This window comes from Gracilinanus agilis, chromosome 5, assembly GCF_016433145.1.
Source record: "Gracilinanus agilis isolate LMUSP501 chromosome 5, AgileGrace, whole genome shotgun sequence".
Classification (NCBI taxonomy): Eukaryota; Metazoa; Chordata; class Mammalia; order Didelphimorphia; family Didelphidae; genus Gracilinanus; species Gracilinanus agilis.
The window spans coordinates 58,052,920-58,076,498 of record NC_058134.1 but is presented as its reverse complement, the minus strand read 5'-3'; the positions used below and the strand labels follow the sequence as shown (position 1 = coordinate 58,076,498).

The window sequence follows — 23,579 nt, the reverse complement described above, 5'->3', positions numbered from 1 at the left end:
TAACATACACTTGCTTAGCTCCTCTGTACCCATTTATCCAAACTAAACCAAAAATACAAGCCAAGGAAGTTGCATAAATTATAATAGGTCAGAGAAAACATGATAGTAAGGGAACTTTTCAGCCAGGAGAAATAAAATACCTCTGTGTTTAACCAAAAAGAGAGGCAATGATCTCATCATAAGTCTTTGAGTTGCAAGTGTGAGAAGTTGGGGAATGGCCATGACGGGGCACATAGGACCGTTCAAAGGCTTAGGCTGGCTTCTCTCAACCACCCCTAATCGAATTGCTCCTCCTGTGGCTCCTCCAACAATTTCAGTTACTTGGATAATTGGCATCACCTGGATAATCAAGAGACTCCCAACTCATTTCCCAGATAACTGAGCTGCCCCTTTGGAAAACTACACACCTCACCTAGGCCTAGGGTGCTAACATAACAAATGTGCATAGTCAAGCAAAACAGCCTAAAGGCTCTGTCTGGAAATGTATATGTCATTCTGCACCTTGAGTCCATCACCTCTCTACCAAGAAAATTGAGAGGTTCTGTTTAATAGATGACATTTCTCATACTGATTTGAGTGCAGATATGGGCTATCCTCTAAACAGTAAAAAGCAGGAAAATCAAGAATGAGAACTTTCAAGTTATCTCTGGTAGAGATCTTGCCATTTAAGATAAGGTCACTTGTCTTTTCAGACTCAGGAGCCGCAGATGTGACTTCAATAAATAACTGCTTCCAGTTAATGCTTGAGGTGTGGGTGAATTTCTACACAAACATTATAGGCTGTCAGATTTGAAAGATTAATTGTGGAGCACCATTACCATCTAGCAGTGAGGAAGAAAAAAATAGAGAGGATGCAAGTAGTCTTTCATTCTTGATCTGCTAGGGATCAGATCTCCTAGCTAAGAAGGCAGAAAGAAGATAACATTATTTCTCACAGTTGCACAGCCTGCGGCTTTAGATGTTTATGACAATTTATTGCTCACTTAAGCATCCTGATTCCCAACTAGTTCTGAGGAATTTTAAAGTTGCAGGGTGGGTGTTGAAAGATACATTCTCAACGAAAGGACACCAAGGGAAGCAGAAAGATGAAGCAATTAACTGGCCTGAAGCTCTTGAACCAATTATGCAATCCAGGGATGCTGGATGATTCTGAATCAGAGACTGACTTGTGAGAGGAACAAGAAACATTCTGTCTGAAAACAGATATCTGGATAGATACTAGCAATAAAGGCATTTAAATCCAGAATACAAGTAGTTGAGAGTACAGAAAATCCTGCGGCCACCAGTAAGAAGAAGAAAAAAAAAGATTGGGAGGACAAGGATTAGCTAGAAGAGACAGCAGATGGTTAGATCATAAATGCTAGTGCTGGAAAGGACTTTAAAAAAAAAGTATAATCTCTTTCATTTTCTTTCCTCATATGAGTACTTTTTTCTTTTGACAAAAATGCCCAGCAAACATCCAAGCAACTACCATCATAAAGTTTACCAAAACCAAAGCCACCTAATACCTCAATTATGACAGCATATAACACCTACCGCTTTTGTAGTTCTTCAGTTCTTAACAGAAACAATGTGTGCTCTACTTTTGATAAGGTAAGTATCAATATCCTATGTGTTTGACCTGAGATTTGCTCTCTTTATTTATTTACTCTGACTTTATTTATATTGTTATAGCCATGGTGTATTTGGTTTATATGCCTTGATTTCCTGGTACAACACTTTACACAGGTTTCCTCATTTTCTCTGAATTTATATTTGTCCTTTTAGGTGGTTATATAATCATTTTATCATATATATGCATATATATATAAATATATATATATATATAAAATCAATTATCTGTCACAGCTTGCTTAACCATTCTCCAGAAGTCTTCATCTTATAGATGAAGAAACAAAGGTTTAGGGAGGGAAGCAACATATGCAAAAAAGATTTTTTAAAATAAATTTTATTTTTTCCTAATTACATATAAAAACAATTTTAAAGTTCCTGTTTTTCTTCATCCCTCCCTGAGACAGTAAGCCATATGATATAGGTTTAAAGTCATGTACATTTTTCCATATTAATCATTTTATGGAAGAAAACAAAGAAAAAAATGAAATGAAATATATGCTTTCATCTGCATTCACACACACACACATACACACACACACACACTAGTTCTTTCTCTTGAGGCAAATGCCATTTTTCATCATCAATCCTTTGGGATTGTCATGGATTACCATATTGCTGAGAATAGCCAAGTCATTCACGGTTGTTCATTGTACAATATTCTCCCGGTTCTATTCACTTTACTCTGCATCAGTTCATGTATGTCTTTCCAGGTTTCTCTGAAATCCTCCTGCTCATCATTTCCTATAGCATAGTAGTATTTCGTTACAATCATAAACCACAACTTGTTCAGCCATTTCCCAGTTAATGGGCATCCCCTCACTTTCCAATTCTTTGCCACCACAGAAAGATTTGCTCTCCGGAATGGTTGGATTGGTTCATAGCTCCAGTAGCATTAGTGTACCAATTTTCCATATCCCCTTCAACATTTAGTATTTTCCTTTTTTGTTCATATTAGCCAATCTAATTGGAATGAAGTGGTACCTCAGAGTTGTTTTAATTTGCATTTCTCTTATCAAGAGTTATGTAGAATTTTTTATATGACTTTAGATTGCTTTGATTTCTTCAGCTGAAAACTGCCTATTCATATCTTTGGCCATTTATCAATTGGAGAATAATTTGTATTATAAAGTTGACTCAATTCTATATATTTGAAAAGTGAGACCTTCATCACAGATGCTTGCTGTAAATTTTTTTTCTCCAGTAACATTTTTTTTTCTCCAAGAAAGATCTTAAAAAAGAAAGCAAATGCAGGAACTACTCCATGTGCCATACAAGAGAATGCCAACATCAATACCTAGGATGCAGAATAAGGTGGCAAATTATATTTTAAGAGATTGAGGACACCTGGGTTATCCTGTTCTCAGCTCCTTTAGCTCAAAAGCTTTCATTAGAGTTATAAATAACATTCCTTTGCAAGGTGATTGGAACATCACACCAGAAAAACACACTTTTGTTAAATTTAGGTTGCATTCTGAGACTCTGCCTAATGTAATATTGGTTGTTGCTTTCAGTTTTCTGAAAGCAACAGCAACTATAATGTCAGATTTTGTGTTCAAGTTAACACCCTCCCTAAAAGGTTGTTATTTGTATAATTGTTCTAAGTAAAAAACATTCCTATTCTTGAGCTAAAAGTTGTGAAGTCCTTGGCCTAATTTATATATATATATACACATATATATATATATATATATATATATACTATGCTGTGGAGAAAGATGGTTTTAATAATTTGTTTCATAGGATAGGATAATCCCTTATAGAATCACAACTTCCTCAGGCCTCATGTTTTCATCTTTTCTTCATTTGACTGCTGGGAGGCTGAAAAGAGATAGAAGATGCAAATACAATTGGAAAAATGTGGAAGAACTCTATGGATACCAGAGAGATTGTATTGAAGACAATTTCTATTCAAATTGAGTGAATTGATTCCTTCTTCACAAGCATTTAAGCACTCCTAATTCCTCAAGCCATCTATCTGCAGGGGTAGCACAGTGGGAAGGAAGAAAGTTGGTTTTTTAGACAGTGAGGGACTAGAACTATGATTTTATTAGATCTAGGGAACTTCCTGTACCAAAGCAGAGCAGCACCTTCTTTGTAATTAGAGAGCTACTTTAGCACAGAAAATGTAAGTAACTTGTCAAGGGTCACGGATCCTGGATATATCCAGGGGATCCAGATCATTTTGGCTCAAGGCTCAAGGCTCTATGCCATAAGCCTATGATATTTTATTCCAAAGGCAATTAACTTTTTGATGAACAAACTGATTCAATGATAAAAATGTAAATGCTCCAATAATCTGCCCTAAGATTTTATCTTTAATGACAATAAACAAGTCCTTGAAAGCAAAGGCCTGATGAAATTACTGTTTCCTAAAACTAGCATAGCATTTGATTTTTTTTTGTGAGCACTAAAATATATACTAGTTATTTTCATTCAATACCTTCCATTTTGTACTGGACTTTAACTTTTCCACTTTGGTCTATATTCTTATCATTACAGATTTTGTATGTAGGAACCATATTCATGTCTTTAAGGCCTTTGGGTTCAGCTTACTTCCTGAGTTAACAAATAATAGACCTAATTTTGGATTTTTGGTGTGGTTGGTCTGTTTTCTCATTCTTTGCTTCCAGAAATAAAATCCTCTGCTCTCCCAAGTTCTCAAAAACTCTTCATTTAGCTCTCCCCTACCCACAAACTATAATCCCAAATTCTGCTTCCCTTTTCACTGCCAGATTCTGAGAAGTAGCTGCCTATTGCCTATGAATTCCTTGAATGAAAGGAATTTTTATCTCTATTTCTGATACATTTCAGGCAATTAATAAGTGCTTTATTAATTGACTGTTTACCCAGCATCTTGGGTAAAGAAATAGAGCCAAATAAAACAAAGGAAAAGAAAAAGCTGTCTACATTCTTTCCTCTACCTCTTCATTCACTGCTTTACTCCTTGCACTCTGACTTCAGTCATCACTCAGTGGTCTCCTCATTGCCAAACCCAATTACCTTTTCTCAGTCTTCCTCATTTTTTACCTCTCTGTAGTATTTAACACATTTAACCACCATCTCCTCCCAAATATTTATTCTTCAGTGGGTTTCCATGATGCCATTCTTTCTTGACTCTCTGATCTGTCTGACCATTCCTTCTCAGATCTCCTTTGTGGATCATCGTGCATGTCTTATACCCCAAAACATGTGTGTACCCCAAGGCTTTGTCCTCAGCTCTCTGTTCTAGACTGTCTTTTAGAAATCTCATCAATTATCAGGCTGATTCAGTTGCCATTTCATGATGCACATGACTCCAAGATCTATACATCCAGCTCAGGCTCTCCCATCCCATGCCATGTTTAGAATGTAGAATCTCTATCTCCCCTGAAAATTCAATATGCCACTGCTCCATCAGATCCTTCCTCATTCCCTCCAGTTGCCAATGCCTCCCCTGTCCCAACCATTACCTTATATTTACTTTGTACATAGTTTATATTTACTTATACGCATGGGGTAGCTAGGTGACACAGTAGATAGAGCACTGGACTTGGAATCAGAAAGTGTTATTTTTCTGTGTTCAAAATCAGCCTCAAATTCTTATGCCTGTATGACTCTAGGCAAGTCACTTAACTGTTTGCCTCAGTTTCCTCACTTGTAAAATGAGCTGGAGGAGAAAATGGAAAACCTCTCTAGTATCTTTACCAAGAAAGCCCCAAATGGGAACACAGAGTTGAACATGAGTGAAAAAATATTGAACAATACCTTATTTTACATGTTATTACCTTGTCTTTGCATTCCCAGCACCAAGCACACAGTGTTTAGCATATATTTAGTTGGTACATAATAAATGTTTACCAATTGGTCTTTAAAAAAAAAAAAACCAAAACCCTTACCTTTTGACTTAGAATCAATATAGTGTATTGGTTCTAGGGCAGAAGAGTGGTAAGGGATAGGCAGTGGGGTTAAGTGACTTTCCCAGGGTCACCCAGCTAGGAAGTGTCTGGGGCCACTGTTGAATCTAGACCCTCCCATTCTCTAGGTGTGGTTCTCAATTCACTGAGCCACTTAGATATCCCCCTTGATTGATCTTTAATGTATTCTCTTCATGTCATTGAGGATCGGAAATATGTGTCAATGACTAATATACCCAGCAGGAGTTTATAAAGGGGACCAAAAGCAGAGCATAAACAACCAATTATAGTAGTTTGCGTTCATTTATCTCATTAAGGTTTATAAAGTACTTTGTATATATTATTTCTTTTGAATAAAGTACTCCAACTCTAAATAATAATTTAAAAATTTTTAACTTTTAAGGTTTTTTTTTTCTAAAATATTCCCCATTTTGTCCTCATTTTACAGGTAAAAAAACAGAGGCCCATAACAGTTAAGTGCCAAAAGTGGGATTCAGTACAGATTTGCCTGACTCCACTTGTAATTTCCCTTTGACCACACAAATCAGATTGTCTCACGTTTGTGGCCCCATAAGCATTAAGCATTTGAACATTTGTGTATTTGCATTACTAGAGAAAATTCAGGAGTGCTAATTTCAGTGTTTCTCATGATACATTTGATTTCATCTAGGTGGCTGGTACTAGCCATTGCCATGGTACGATTTTATATGGAGAAAGGAACACACAAGGGTTTATACAAAAGTATTCAGAAGACGCTCAAATTTTTCCAGACATTTGCATTGCTGGAGGTAAACTTTTAATCTCTACATGTGGCTTCATTTCTCTTGTTTTATTTATATGAAAAATTTATTTGATTAGAAAACCAGGTCTTATCATGCTGTTAAACCCTCACCTATCATTCCTTTCATAATAACTTTCTCACTTTTTATGCTGCAAGATTCAAAACAACTTTCAAATCATGTAATTGCTTTTTTTTCTCCATTTGTTTACAGATAGTTCACTGTATAATTGGTGAGTTTCTGCTTTTATTTGTACTTCCACAGTCTTAGAGCTGAGAGGACCTTTAAATGTTATCTTTTCCTACCCCTTGATTTAATCCGTGAGGCCTAGAGAAGTTAAATGCCCACAATCACACCAGCGGAAGTGATTAAGGTGGTGTAGTGGATAGAACACTAGACTTGGAATCAGGAAGACTCATTCATCTTCCGGAGTTTAAGTCCAGCCTCCGACACTTACTAGCTGTGTGTCCCTGTGCAAGTCGCTTAACCCTGTTGGCCTCCATTTCCTCATCTGTAAAATGGGCTGGAAAAGAAAATGGCAAACTACTCTGGTGTCTTTACCAAAAAAACCCTAGATAGGATCATGAAGAGTCTGACGCAACTGAAAATGACTCATCAACAACAAACTCTGATACTAGATCTAGCTATGTTTAGTTAAATATTTCATTAAAGAAGATTAACTGCTTTTTTCCCTTAAAGGAATTGTACCTACTTCTGTACTTGTGACTGGGGTCCAAGTGAGTTCAAGAATCTTTATGGTATGGCTCATTACCCACAGTATAAAACCAGTAAGTATGTGAGTCTATTCAATAATAATTTGTAGAATGTATAATATGAAATGTTAGTATATTTTAAGAAGTTGAAATATTGCTTGACAGACTGAAACAGGGTTTTGGGTGCTGTTAGAGACTGTAGGGGAACTCCTGAATATTGGTTTAACATTAAGTGATAGTGTTCACCAAATTTTACAGAGTTGGAAGAGACCTCAGCAGCTATTTAGTCTAAATCATACTTATAAAATAATCTATATGATGATCCATCCTAGAAGGTCAAAAGTAAGGGGCTACACACCACCTACCATGGCAAATTCCACCCTTGGATAGCGTTAACTGTTATCAAATTGGCTCCTTTGCAACTTCTACCCACTGCTTTTAGCCCTTTGTTCCTGGGCCAAACACTGAGTCAAATACCTCTGCCAGAGGACAGATTCTCAAGTACTTGAACAAAGCCATTAAATCCCCTCTGAGTCTTCCCATCACCAAATTAAACATCCCCAGTTGTTTCAGTGGATCTTCACATGGCCTGGGTTCTAGATTCTTTTTCCCACTTTGGCTGTTCTTCTCTAGACCCTCTCCAGCTTATCAAGTTGCTTTGTATGATTTGATGCCCAGGACTAATAACAATGGCTTAGAAATTATATTTTCTTTGAATTTGTTACCTATGATAAACTGCTTTCACTTTTAATAATAGCACAGAGTATTTCAATACATAAAAAGAAAATCTGTAAAATGGGCTGGAAAAGAAAATGGCAAACTACTCTGGTGTTTTTATCAAGAAAACCCTAGGTAGGATCAATCAAAGGACTGAGGTGTTAGAAGAGATTTAGCAAAAAATCAGAAAGATGGGATCAGGGAGCAGTTAAGAAAAAAAAGAGATTCTGTCAGACTGTGAGCACTTTGGAAGTGAAGCCTATATTTTGCTTTTCTTTCTATCCCCAGAGCTTAGCAAAGTTTTTGGCACATAGTAGGTACTTAATAAATCCTTGTTAACTTGGTTTGATTTGGAAAACAAAAACTAGGAACATGTCCTCAGAACAGACTATTTATGGGCATGAGGACATAGAACTGAACTTAGTGGCCTGTGTACTCTGGAATAAGCTGTAGCAGGGATTGTAGATGGAGAGGACAAAAAATACTCCCATTATTGGCCAATGTAAGCTTACTCCTTCTAGGCAGACTTGAAGGCCTCCCAAGTCCTTGGGAACAGATCTCTGGTTCTCTTTTCACTTCACACAGATCCATGATCTTTTGTCTATATGAGGATATAATTCCCTGGATTTTTTTTTTCATTTTAAACCCTTAACTTCTGTGTATTGACTTATAGGTGGAAGAGTGGTAAGGGTAGGCAATGGGGGTCAAGTGACTTGCCCAGGGTCACACAGCTGGGAAGTGTCTGAGGCCGGATTTGAACCTAGGACCTCCCGTCTCTAGGCTTGGCTCTCAATCCACTGAGCTACCCAGCTGCCCCCTAATTCCCTGGATTTTTGCTTATTGTTTCAATATTTCACAAGCTTTCTTTTTACCAGAAGATGAACTCTTAACTTTTTTCTTTTCTTCTTGGAAGAGATCCTTGGCCTTCAGTCTTCTTGGTAAGAGGTACCTTGCATTTGCATCCCTTGCAGACCTTTCTATGAATCAATACCTTTGATTGATCTGCCTGTATCCTTTAGTCAGGTTGATCAACTGAGCTGGTCCTTTGACCAGTCACCACCACATAGGTAACATCTTGTACACATTGAGTATATGAGTAAACCTTTAATTAATACAATTTTTCTAATAATAGTATTATTAACTGTTAAGTATGTGACAGGCCCCATGCTAAGTGCTAGGGATACCAACACAAGCAAACAAGCCCATCAAGGAGCTTTCATTTCTAATGGGAAAAGACAGCTCTAAAGGAGTGCAGGAAAGGAGAAGAGGAGGATATCTATACTGGGGCAAAGCTGCTGGCCAGGAGGTGAAGTCCAGAGAGAGGAGCCCCTCACTAAAAGGAGTTCTGGGCCATGGATTCACTGAACAGAAGAGCAGGCCCTAGGGTAAATATATCTCAAAAGAGGCCAGGTTGCTGATTAGGAAACAGGGAAGGCTGGGACATCATGAGTATGAAACACTAACACTGGTACAAAATGTCAGCAAAAATGAAGAGAGTTCTTGAAGAGAGAACATATGTTCTCAAAAGAGTCTGAGGCCTGAGAAACAAATGAAGCCAACATTTAAGAGGAAAAGAAAGTGGAGTGGTGAACAATACAGGGGCAAGAGCCCTGATTCCCATCTACCATCTTCTTTTTTCCTCCTGAGGAATACTGCTATAATATTATGGACCTTTCCCTATGACTGACTCCAGAGATTTCTATATAAATAGATTTCTATATAAATATTTCTGTGTTTCCTCATTTCTCTTCATTGGCAGAAATGAGAGAGGAGGGCAAGCCTAATTCAATAGTCAATATCTCCTTCTCTTCTAACTCTTCCCACTAGACTTCACTCTGATGAATAAGGCCAAGTACTTTACTTCCTTCCATGCTTTTCCAAGTCCAAATAGGTCTAACCTCCTTGTTCTTTTTCCCCCGACTTTTGCATTTTCACTATTTGTCCCCCATGCCTGGAACACCCTCTTTCTTTGTCTGTGCCCCCTGACTTCAATGCTCTCCTTCAGTTTCCACTGAAATCTTATATTCTACAGGAAACCTTTCCTACTCCCTATAATGTTATTTCCTTCCCTCTGAAATTGCCTCTTAATTTGTATATATCTTACATAGGGGCAGCTAAGTGGCACAGTGCCAGGCTTGAAGTCAAGAGGACTCCTTTTCCTTGGTTCAAATCTGGCTTCAGATACTTACTAGCTGTGTGACATTGGACAAGTCACTGTATCCTGTTTGCCTCAGTTTCCTCATCTTAAAAATAAGTCATGGGTCATGAAGAGTTAGACAAGAGGGCAGCTGGGTGACTCAGTGGATTGAGAGTCAGACCTAGAGATGGGAGGTCCTGGGTTCAAATCTGGCCTCGGGCACTTCCTAGCTGTGTGACCCTGGGCAAGTCACTTAACCCCCATTGCCTAGCCCTTATCACTCTTCTGCCTTGGAGCCAATACACAGTATTGACTCCAATATGGAAGGTAAGGGGTTTAATAAAAAAAAAATAGAGATAGTAAAAGATTATAGTAAAGGAGAGAAATATAGGAAAGTAAAGAAAGAAAATTTCCTAATGTCCATACTAGTTATCCTATAACTACCTATAACTGGCTGTAACTGCCCTTGGAAAAGTCTACCCTTCAGCTCAGTTCAGCAGGCAGAATATATATATATATCCCACAAGGACCAACTCACACCCAGCAGCCAACTTCCCTGCCAACTGCCAGCCCTAACTGTCAGCAACTGAGCACCAGACCAACTGCTGCTGGCCCTCTTTTATTCCCTTACTCTACTTCACTTCCTGTCTCCATGGTTCCTCCTTACTGTCACTGTGGGCTGGTTAATCCCTACACATCTATGGTAAGAGGACCTCCAGGTCCCCTGTTAAATTAAAAAAGGAATAAAGAATTCCTTTTTACAACACATAGTTGGGTGCATATTCTTTCTCCCATTAGAGGGCAGGGAACATATTTTGCTATGCTTCATAGCCCCAGTGGTTTGCACATTGCCTTGTACTTAGTATGCACTTGATAAGTATTTGTTGACAAGAAATAACCTTACTAATTTGAAATATCCATTTCCCCATTTTTATGCCATTGTTAAACTCTATTTTAGAGAAGAAGGAAGACATTTGGGGAGTCTGGAAGAAGTCCTGCCTGTTACCCACTTGAAGTGACTGCCTATTGCCAGCCTGGCCATCTGCCATGAGAATCACTGAAAATTGATCAGTGGTCAGAATTACTAAAAATAATACTTGGAATGTCAGCAGTTCTAAGACTAGGAATAAGGTGAAGGATAGTCTTTAATGAATAGATGATAGTTACTTGTAATGAATCTTAATTTTCCTGCAAATCATGTGCAGAAATGGTTTTTAAGAATTTGTTCTCTTAAAGTTATACACCCTTGCTTGCCTGCATTATTTATGAAGAAAATGTTCACTAAATAAAAGTAAATTTGTGCCCATTTAGTAATCTCAAATTCTATTAGTGGAATGAGGCTTTAGTGTACTTTTTATTTTATCACCTAGTACTTTCCATCAAAAAGTTCTTTGTAACTTATGAAAGGATTATTTTCCAAAAATTAATATGAAGACTTTTGCTTACAATTCAGAACACATTTTTACAAAGAAAGCAACATTATATAGCTGATAATTTGGTTTCCAGATTAGACAATAAAGTCTGTTGAACCCACAATATAATATATTAGCAATGAAAAAGCAAAAAGAACATTTCTTTTCTATTAATGAATCAGTAAGCATTTATTAAATATCTTCTGTGCCAGACACTATAATAGACTCTGGGAACACAAAGACCTCCACCCTAATAAAAATCCCTGCTTTTGAAGAATTTATATTCTGTTAGTAATTAACCTCTCCCCCAACACACCTCTTTTCCTCAGCTAAACAAGAAACAGATTCTCTCCCTTTGAAAAGAAAAATCTTCAATCCCAATGCATTAATTAGAGGAAAAGAAGGAGAGTTAAAAATTTTTGTAGAAATTCCAAGTGGAATTTCTTAGTACTTCAAAAATTATTTTGGTACTGATATTCTGTCTTAATTTCAATTAAAAACTTATGATTTCTTTTCCCTTGATTCAGGATATCAGTAACATTCCTCTTATACTTAGTCATGACTCAAGCCATTATTTAACTCCCAAAATAAATTAAGCTTGGGAAAAAGAAAGATTTTTCTATGATAACCAGGTAAGAGATGGAAGGGTATTAGAATAAGATGGTTAAAAGGAACACGCAAAAGAGACTTTTACTTGGGTGAAATTAACTAGAATATGAGTGGTGAATGGAGAAAAATAGGAACAAATAATGGGCAATAATAAAACAAAAACAATCCTGTGGATGTTTTTCCCTAGATAATATTACCTTTTTAATAGCCTTTGTCCCTTGATTTTCTTAAGTATGATTCTCTTGAGGGTGAGAAAAGGAAGTAGTATATGGGAGGCATCACGTCAGACGTTCAGACCATTCCAGGTTGACAAAAGGTAGCATCACTGGTCCATGACAGCTTAGTTGGTGTCTAGGTTGAGTTGGTAGATGAGATGGGGTTAAAGGAAGTAGGATATAGTATGAAAATTGCCTTCCTAGTTTATATGAGATGTTTACAACCCAATGTCTGTTTTTATAAAGTGCATCTTTTCCAATAAGGTATCAAGTTTGTTTTATCTTAAAATTCCTCTGAGTGAATAATTTCAAACCAAAAATGTAGTTTTCCTCCCAAAGAAATTTATCACCCAAGATGCTATTGATTCTTTATAATTCTGCAGATCCAGAATGAGGACAGTGTGGTACTTTTTCTGGTGGCCTGGACTGTGACAGAGATTACTCGATATTCCTTCTACACATTCAATCTTCTCAACCACTTGCCATACTTCATTAAATGGGCCAGGTGGAGATGTCTTGCAGTTTTGTGCATGCTTATGTCATGAATGCTGAGCTAACATCAAAGAACAGATTTTTGAGTTTGGGCTACATGTCAATTCTGCCATTCTAGATTTTAGAAATGTTACAATTTGCATTCTAAAAACTATGTGACTTAATTTAATGGTGTAAATTATTTTAACATTCCATCTATGTGAGCATTGTTCAGACTATGAACATAAAAAATATTATATAACCTTGGACAAGACATATCACCTCCTCTGGACTTAAGAGACTCCTATTCTATAAAATGAAGAGTTCAGACTAAGTGATGTCTGAGCTCCCTTATGGCGATTGGTGTAGGAGAGATAAGTGCTGGGCATAGAGTCAAGAAAACTAAAGTTCAAATCCAGTCTCAACCATTTACTAGCTGTATGACTCTGCACAAGTCACTTTACCCTGTTTACCTCAGTTCCTCATCTGTAAAATGAGCTGGAGAAGGAAATGGCAAACCTCTCCAGTATCTCAGGCAAAAAAAAAACCCAAATGGAGTTATGAGAGTCAGACATGACTAAACCACGAGAAACTTTACATTTCTCACATGCTATGCATCTACAATGTTACTGACTCAAAACAAAACTACAATCTCTCATTTTTAGGTTAAAGCCCAGTAAGAATTTTTCAATTCCATTAAAATCACTATTTCAGAAATATAAAGGATTTTGTGGGAATGACATAAAACTCACGATTTAAATTCTACTAATATACAGAATCCCTTTTACTTGAAGAATTGGAACATAATTCTGCTTTAATATCTTTTATTCTTTATTTACGATTAGCAGGTTACTAGAGCCATTTAAAAAGTAAAATTTTATTTGTACATGTGCTGCTTATTCTATGTATGGATAAATCATGATTGCTTTAGAAATCCACTATAGTAAATTATCCCTAAAGTGGTTCTTTAAATAGGATTTTGTCCAGTTAGGTATAACCATACTATATAGAGATAGTTTTATAAGATATGAGAGTGAGTTAACTAAATTCTTTTAATATCTCAATACATCATAAATTTACTATGTAAAACAAAAGATAAATCAGCGACATGTCCTGTTGTACTTTTGAGAGTGTCATATCTAGAGAAGATTTATTCATTCTACTATCAAAGAATAAATAGAATAATAGAATCAAATAGCCCAAAGTGATTTTTATTTTATACTTTTTTTCCTGGTTCTTATTTTAGTTCCAAAATTAAGAAAAGATTTTTATGATCTCCTCTTATGATGTTTCAAACTTCAGACTCTTATGATGTCCCTAAACTTTGATCTTGAGCTCATTCTTTGATGGAATTGGCATATTTTCTAGTCAAATGTACTTTAAAAGCTTATCCTTCTAAATAATTAAATATCTCAAAAGTACTGACATTTAAATAATTAATTAGCCCATCTGAAATAGGAACAAATTCAACTGAATATATGTTTATAAAGTGCCTACTGTGTACAAAAGGAAAATACAACTAGTTGAACTGTAGGAAAATATATTAGTTGTTTATAGTTCGTGTACAATTATACTTCTAAAATGTTATACTGGGAGCAGCTGGGTAGCTCAGTGGAGTGAGAGCCAGGCCTAGAGACTGGAGGTCCTAAGTTCAAATCTGGCCTCAGACACTTCCCAGCTGTGTGACCTTGGGCAAGTCACTTGACCCCCATTGCCTACCCTTACCACTCTTCTGCCTGGGAGCCAATACACAGTATTGACTCCAAGACAGAAGGTAAGGGTTTAAAAATAAAATAAAAAAAAAGTTATACTATGATTCTGAAGTTCTACTTTCATTTGAAGACTTCACTATCATCTTATATGTGTGTTTGAGACGACATTTTCATAGTCCACCCATTTTACATTCACTTTCAGTTACTGAGTCTTTTAAATAATGGACCTTTTTCTTTACAATGAGCTGTTTTTGTTTTTTTTTTTAAAGAATGCAACTAGGTTTCCTTAGTGGTTATGTTATCAATTCTTTTTTGGATATAATCACCATTTATGAATATCATTCATGTTATTAATTCTTTTTCAAGCTTGATCGCAACCTTTACACATTCATTTACCTCTTTGTTCATAAAAAAGTTTCCTATTTCACTGTTGCCTTAAACAACCAAATTATCTGGCTAAGTTAGGGAATGTCCATTGTACATTTCTTTTAGGCCCCTCCCCTTGCTGTCATTGCTTTTGCTAGTCTGACTTTTTGTGAGTAATTAATTGCTTCTGCATGCCTTGACTAAATTTCTGAAAATGGTTTCAAAACACTGCTGTGACTTAATTTCCATTTTTAAATTGCATGTTGAATGGGATATTTTAAAAACATTTTGCATTGATTGCTTTAATATTGAATGATACATCCTCAAATTGTACTATTTCAAATTGCATGTTTTCATTTCATCTACTTCATATTATTCAAATCTATTTATGTTGTCTCAGCTCTGTGAATGTTGCGTGAAGATGTTACTTGCATTGAGAGTTGGTGGGCATTAAGATTCACATTCATTTCCAAATACATCTGTCAATCCTGTAAATAACCTGAAGTTACATTTATACGTTTATATCTGCCTAAAATATTAAACCTCTTAACAATAATTTGCTTTGGAATCTCTTAAATTCATGAAAAATTATTTCCTATGAATAAACATAAGGGCTGCTATGATATTATACTCATATAACTCAATTTTGTCTATTAGTTGCTGTTCTGAATAAGTACTAAGTAAAGTAAATGTTTGTATAATGAATCACATTTTCCCTCTGGCTTCCATTTTATTTTCAAATATATGTTTCCATTAAAAAATAAAAAACGTTTTGATCTCAACACATAACAATTACACTTAAGAATTCTTTCATCACACCAGAAAACCTTATGCCTTTTTCAGTGCAAGTCTAGATGCTGGTCAATTAATTTTCCTACTGAGGCCCTACTAGAAGTTAATCAAATGGACAGTCATTTTATACATTCTTTTAAAAATTCATATTTCAAAATAAATCATACAGTTGATTCTCATTTCATTTGGAGCACTTACTGACTCCAAGGGACATTGATTAAATACATTTTTAAGGGTAGGGAATTTTCTTCTATTGAAGATAAAAAACGATAAATAAAAATCATCTTGGAACACAAACACAAGTAAAAATAACTATATATGTATGTAAATATTATCATATTCATAGATTCCTTTCAATGAGATATTATTTTAGGAATATATATATATATCCACATATATATTTCCATTTTAAAGAGGAAAGAGACTTTTAAAAAGGAAGAATCATCTAGGAGAATCTCTTCCAGATTTATGAACCTGAGTTCAAAGGCAAGAAGGGGGAGATAGGCATCAAAACCAAAATCTTCCATCCTTGGTCTTGCTTTCCATAATCCTACCCTGATCAGTTCACTTTAATATTTTCCCTCTAGTTCAGTCTTACCAGTTGCCCCTTCCTTGATGAATGCTAATTCTATACTTTTCAAGTTACTAAAATGTATTTTTGGGGTATATCTTTGACCTGAGGGTACCTTTCGGTCAAGTAATCCTGATTACCTTTCTTCCTTCTTTCATGTATTTAAAGAATGATTTCAAATGCTTTCAATGAGTCTACCTAACTTCTAGTTTGTATGTGACCTTCAGACGCTTTCTGAGCTTCCAAATTCACTCAATTTAGACTTTTTATTTTTTGTATAATTCCCTTTTTTTCTATATAATCTTTTTTGACTTTGCCAGTCAGCCAGCTATGCTAATTGTGGGGGAGGAGGATGGGATATTTTCATCTCCAGCAATTGATATTTTTATACTAGGTACACATTTACTTGAGTTTCAGATAAAATGTTTTTTTAAAAAGCCAGGAACTTACACTAGAGAATCCTTTAAACTTTTATCTTTTCTTAATTAATACCCGATTGTTGTCATCATTTCTTTTTCTGAAATTGAATAGAATTCTTAATTAATACCTGATTGTTGTCATCATTTCTTTTTCTGAAATTGAATAGAAAAAGGGATGGATGTTTTTTGGGGTTTTTTTGTTCTCTCTTCCATCAGGATGTTAAACTTAAAATTGCATTGAAATCAGTACTGAATAGTGGTTAGATCACAGAGAAATGGTCTCCAGCCAATCTTGTGGCCTTTAAAGATATTACTGCTAAAAAGTTAGATCCTTTTTATAGACTTTAGTAGAAAGGGGAGAGACCCCTAAGAGGCACCAGAAAGGAAATGAAAGTGTCATGTGTAACATTTACTCCCTACCATAGTTTAGGCAGTCACACCCCCTCCATCATTTCTGTAGCACAGCTAAATAGGGGGAAGGTACTACCTAGATTCATTTTCTGAGTTCAATTTAATAACCTCTATTGCTACCCCTTTAATACAAGAATCAGCTTTTGTAAAAGCAAGCCAGAAAATAAATGTGTAACTGATTTATTTTTTAAATTCTCAGTTTCAATAAAAACTATTTTTGTAACTTTGGAAATTTCAAGATACACACACACACATATATATAATATTCATTAATTTATTAAGATAAACACAAATACAAGAATACTAGAGACAGGAGGTCCTGGGTTCAAATATGGCCTCAGACACTTCCTAGCTATGTGACCCTGGGCAAGTCACTTAGCCCCCATTGCCTACCTCTTACCACTCTTCTGCCTTGGAACAAAGACTAAGAGTTTAAAAAAAAATAGGCTCATGGGGTCATGAGCCAATCCATTCTATTTAACACCAAACTCAAAGACCTTTTTTCCGTTATATGTAGAAACTGACATATTATACCAATGTGGTAGCAGCGTAAAAATTTTCTTATTCTAAGTCATTTGAATAATGTAAAATTAAGAAATAATTATACACTAAAATATTAATTATGTAAGAACCAGAGGAAAAAGTACTGGATAGATTTGGAGTCTGGAGACTGGGGTTCAAATCCTTTTCTTTCCCCTCAGCCCCCATACATACATGCTTCTAGTTTTTACTCAAGTCTCCAGGCCTTGATTTCCTTATTTGAAAAACAGCTACATAAACGTTTGAATTGTCTAACTCGTTGAATTGTTGTTAAAAAAAGAACATTGCAAACCCAAAGGCACTATGTAGATTTGAATTGTTTTTATCCTGTTAAGAGACCTTGACCTTACTGTGCTGGAAATCTGTTCCAAAATGTGCCTGTAATTTGGAAGTGGAGAGACGTTTTAAGTAGTTCAGCAACTACAAGAAATCACAGAAATTAGACTTAAGAGTTCTTTGTTAGAAAGTAATTCTCGGGCCCTTTTTCCCCCCTACAGATACAATTTTTTTATTATCTTGTATCCTGTTGGAGTTGTCGGTGAGCTGCTTACTATTTACGCTGCCTTACCCTACGTAAAGAAGTCAGGAATGTTTTCAATAAGACTTCCCAACAAGTACAATGTTTCCTTCGACTATTATTATTTTCTTCTTATAACTATGGCCTCCTACATACCATGTAAGTACTTTGATTTAGTATTGGGAATTCTATTCTATACTAGTTTGATTTTTGGTGTTGTTATAATAATCTAGTTCATAAATGAAGGAATCAAGCAAATATTTACAGCTAAAGATAGTAAAATCACTCCTCTTTTTAAATCCTATATATGTAGGGGCAGCTAGGTGGCTCAGTGTGTTAATAGGGAGCCAGGTCCAGAGTCCTGGATTCAAATCTGGCCTCAGACATTGCCTAACTATGACCTTGGGCAAGTCACTTAAAGCCCACATTGCCCAGCCTTTACTGTTCTTTTGTCTTGGACCAATACTTAATATTGAAGATAAGAGTTTTAAAAATAATGTACGCAGCATGTTTGCATATTGCTGTTTGCATATTGTCTCCTGCATTAAACTGAGTTCCTGAGGGCAAGAATTAGTTTTTTGATTTTGTTTTGTTTTGTTTTGTCATTCTTTGCCTCCCAGAACTTAACACAGTGCCTGGCACTTGTTCAGGCATTTTCAGTCATGCCTGCCTCTTCATGACCCCTTTTGGCCTTTTCTAGACAGAGATCCTGGTGTGGTTTGCCCTTTCCTTCTCCAACTCACTTTACAAATGAGGAACTGAAGCAAACAAGTTTAAGGGACTTGCCCAGGGTCACACAACCACTTAACTATCTGGGGCTTGATTTGAACTCACAAAGATGAGCCTTCCCTGACTCCGGGTCCAGCACTCTCTCCACTGGACCACCTCGCTGTCCCACAGAGTAGACAATTCATATTTAGTAACCGACTGGCTGAACTTGACTGTTTGATTTTCAGTCATTATTCATTCTAAGGCATGTGACGATGTGCAGAGACTGTGCTAAGACTGGCATCTACTATTCTATAGAGAAAAATCCACGAGGACTTGCTGAGCAAACGAATATAGCCATTGCTCTCCGAGGCAGGGAGGCTAAGAGGGAGGATCCAGTGGAGACTGGAGAAACGGTTTGAAATTCCCCAAGTGGAAGCCCCTCTATGGATGCTGATTAGCATCTAGTCTATAATTAATACTTCTAGAGAGGAGTCTGGGACCCGTAGAGACTAAATAACCTGCCCATAGCCTCATAGTAGGTGTCAGAGGTACGACTGGAACTTATTTCCTCACCAGATCATAGATGTCAGACTAGAAGGGACTCTAGAGGTCCTTTGATCTTTCCCTCTTATATATTAGAAATGAAAAAAAAAATGGCACTCTGGAGAAGTTATATGACTTGCTTCCAATCCCCCAGGCAGCTCTGACAACTCACCTGGCCCAATTCCAAGTCCAGTGACCTTCCCACTGAACCTTCCATTCACTACAAGATGGTGCTGAAGGCTCTACCATTGGCAACATATTTGACGGTGGCCCAGCGGGCCCTCTGTGGCCCAGTCTAGGTTATGGCGCCATATACAGATACTTGAACGTAACCAAATTATTTCCACTTCTCTAGTCTCGTCATTTGTGATCTCCCTGATCTGGATCCTGCTTCCACCCGTCCCGAGAGCAGCCCATCCATGCTTCGTTAGACTGATTTCTGTCCCTCTGACCTTCCAGGCCCCTTCCAGCCCTAACTTACTGACCTCAAAACTTTTCCAGAAATCTCCCACAGAGGTTTTACTCAATGTGATGGAGGCTTTGATGGTTCTTTTAATAAGTCATGAATACTAGCAAAACACGGGTTGTCTTGGATTGTCCCTCACATTTGCCTACCCACTTCCTTTCTCTCTCCATGTATATCCTTGTTGATGTTTTCTATATCACTTTAAAGTCGGTGAAATTAGAGCTGGAATGGATATCAGAGATGACCTAGTCCAATCCCTTTATTTTAAAGATGAAGAAATGGAGGCCTGGAGAGGTTTAATAACTTGTGTGAGGGCATACAAATTGTACATGGTGGAGCCAGGATTAAAACAAAAGTTCTCCAACATTAATGTTTTCCCTTTTCTCCTTATTCTAGATATCTCTGTTCTCTTACCTTCTCCTTTTTGACCACAAATGCCTATCTCCCTTTATTTGTTAAGAATATGGAATTAAAGTGTGTATCTCATAAATATATGTATATATATACACACATATAAACTTATATATATATATATATGTTGTATGTATATGTGGATGAAAATTGGATACATCCCTAAAATGAGTTTTCTTTGAAAGGGCAAAATATATGTACAATCATGCACTGAAGGAGAAACATTAACTAAAGTCCAAATATAAATGTGATATAAGCCTGGTATGAGGGAAAAAGTGGAAGCAATATTTAGATCAAATATTGTATTTATTATATTTAGTTTAGGATTTTTATTTCTTTAAACTTCTCTTGAATTTTGGATGAATTTTGGACCATGGAGACAGTTGAAGTTGTTTTTTCCCCCTTCGTTACATAATTTCTATTTTGGAGAAATTTGAGAAGTTATGGAGATTGGAGAGAATGTCTAGTTCACCATCTTATTGCTCATATGATCTGGAAATTCCCCCATATTTATTATATTTAGTTAAATATGAATTTTCTTTATTTCAATGTCAGATAAGCCTTCTTTCTGATAAACATACTATGGAAGCTTTTATTCAAGACATTTACTGATAAAAAATGTTCAACTACACAGAGTCAAACACAGATCCCTGAGACATTACTCTAGAGACCCACATCTAATATAACATTGAACCTTTAATATGTAGAATTTGGATCTAAATATTTCCATTCTACCTAAATGTACTATCAAATGACCTACATCTCATTTTTTTTCTTCAAGGAAATCATAAGGAACTTTGTCAAATTTGCTTTAAATTTGCTTTAAAAATAGTTTCTTAAACAAATAATATCTATAACAGTCTCTTCGTGTATCAACTCTAGTGATATTGAGAATGGCCCCATTGAGAATTGAGATAATGAGATAGGCCCTATTGAGAAAATGAAGTTAGTCTTGCATGGCCTGTTCTGATGAAGCCATTTTATATTTTTGTGATCACTGTTTCCTTTTTAAGTTGTTCATTAACCATCTCCTTAATAATTAATTTTAGAGCTTAGCCAGGAATCAAAGTCAAGCTTTTTGGTCTGTAATTTTTAGTCTCCATTATCTTTTCTTTAAAAAAAATCCAGACAACATCTAGCTTGACCTGAATCACACAACTAGTAAATGTCTGAGGAAAGATTTTAACACAGATCTTCCATACTCGAAGACCAATATTCAACCTTCTGTGCCACCTACCTAGACCATGTTTCATCATAAAATGGAAGCTTAAGATGGACCTACTTTGAATTCCAAAATATTAAACTTTTAAAATAAGAGAACTGATCCCAAATCTATATTATATGTTTAAGAAGAGATGCTTTCCACATTTTCTAACTCTATCCAGGCACTATCAAGTTATGTCAGAATCAGGTGAAATTATTCTAGCAGAACATGTTGCTCCCCATTAGTGGGCAGGCTCCTAAGCAAACATCCCGACCCAGAAAGGTGCCAGATTCTGATCTGGTACCTCCAATGAGGCAAGAAAAGGAAATCCTCAGGAGGATTACTATCAATGGAGAGAAGAAAGTGAGGACTTTTCCAATATTTCATGTGGTTTCTGAAAATGTTTTATTTTCCCGAAAGCTTCTGAAAGGAGACTTTGAAGACATCCATCATCTGGAAAGTCTAAGCTTTTTGGTGATTATGGTACCTGTTACTAAAGGGCTCCATTTGCATGAGAGTCCAGTTAACTAGAGCATCGCCACACGTTAGTATGAAGTAACACTTGGGATGCTGACTCTGTTAGCATTCAGTGTGTACGGACCATGTATGTTAGCATCTCCACGTAGAGGTCTGTCCTCTGCATATTACATAGAGCAGAAGCACACACTAGTCTCGCCTGTAGGAAAAGAACTCGAAGCTCTTACTTCCCTTGGAACTAAGCATTTTCAAGGTTATATGATGAATTCTGAGTATGGAATTGGAGCACCTGGGTTCAAATCTCAAATTTATCTGTGCCACTTGGACAAACTGCCTCAATCTCCTCATCTGTAAAATAAAGAGGCTGGACTTGAGTGTATTAACATTCATTTTTCTCTGTTACATGATGTGTGTGTGTGTGTGTGTGTGTGTGTGTGTGTGTTTAGAGATACTTTATATTTATTTCCTCAATGTCAAGCTCAGTAACTGGTACAAAGTAGGTACTTAATAAATTAACTTGTTCCTACCTCTGTTTCATCATCTCTAAAACAGGGATAATAATCACTGTTAGCTCCCAAGCTTGAATAAGGAAAAGAAAAAATAATATTGCTAAAGTGTCTCATAAACCTTAAAATGCGATATTAATGCCAATTGTTTGTATATGTAATATATTATTATAAATTACAAACTATAAAATAAACATTGTCTGCACACGATCTGGGTGCACATGCCATACATCCATGTATGTGTGACTGCATAGACATTCATTTGCTCTCAGTCTTTATTCTTTTCAAAAGGTAGCTATTTACATAATTATAGTATCGTTGACTTGAAACATCATCAGATTTTTTTCTTGTTTTTCTCTTTTCAATGAAGTGTTCCCCCAACTCTATTTTCACATGCTGCGGCAGAGGAGAAAGGTGCTTCATGGAGAGGTGATTGTGGAAAAGGATGATTAACTATCCCTATGAGGAAGGTGCTTTTTCAGAATAAGGATTTTGCAAAAACTCTTTGATCTTCATCATCATCCAAGTTTAATAACAAGAATAAACAACGTCTTGAAATACGTTGGATTGCATTATTTTCTAAAGTTAACATGAGACTCCACATTTGACATTTTTTTTTACCTCAAATTATGCCGTGCTCTTTTAAAGGTAATAAGTTCTATGCAAATACCAACCATAAAATGTTAAATGGATTTTTATTATTAAATACCTAATAGGTATCCGGAATCACTAGGAGTTAATGTGATATGCATCAAATAGGAATATTACTTTTTTAAAAATCCTCAATAACCTTGCTAATGTGTTTTCCTTGAAAAAATGCTTAGACTTTTTAAAATCAATGTTAATAAATTAGTTTAGTGACTTAATATTATAGGAACGAGAGCGAGTGGCATTCAAGTGACATTTGTCAACTCAAGTAAATCCAAGATCATAATTTCTTTAATAATGTATTGATCTTTCTCTGACCTAAGATCCATTCTTCCGGATAGGAAATCTGACCCTTGGTGGGACAGGCGGGGCACATACCATTTTCTGCACTAGAAATGTTTTGTTGGTGGAGGAATTCCTTGATGAAACTCTCTTCACCAATGAAGATTTGCAACTATTTCTACACTTTCAGAGAGTTGCCTGGGTACTGAGAAGTTAATTGACTTGCCCAGGGTCACAGCCAAAATTTCTCAGCATTTGGACTTGAATCCAGGTCCTCCTGTCTGCGAGGGTGCCTCTGTCCCACAAAGTTCTCCAGTCATCGCAATTTTCAAGTGATTGTTGAATTGCTTATAGCAAGGTGTTTAGTACAAAGGCAGAGCCGGGGGGGGGTGTTTTAGGCAAAGTTTGACACTTTAGTCCCCCTGAATTTGAAAATGGTGCTC

General features: G+C 36.2%; 1 protein-coding gene across 1 annotated transcript in view; it reads left to right on the top strand.

Annotated features, from left to right (window-relative positions):
• HACD1 (3-hydroxyacyl-CoA dehydratase 1) overlaps positions 1–22,766 on the top strand; it is a 39,132-nt gene extending 16,366 nt beyond the window's left edge. The window contains exons 2-7 of the mRNA XM_044678201.1: positions 6,178–6,295; positions 6,500–6,518; positions 6,986–7,074; positions 12,473–12,594; positions 17,869–18,047; positions 22,577–22,766. Of these exons, the coding sequence (XP_044534136.1) occupies positions 6,178–6,295; positions 6,500–6,518; positions 6,986–7,074; positions 12,473–12,594; positions 17,869–18,047; positions 22,577–22,659 (610 nt within the window). The 3' untranslated portion in view covers positions 22,660–22,766. The remainder of the gene's footprint in view (positions 1–6,177; positions 6,296–6,499; positions 6,519–6,985; positions 7,075–12,472; positions 12,595–17,868; positions 18,048–22,576) is intronic.
• Positions 22,767–23,579: the final 813 nt, after the last annotated feature.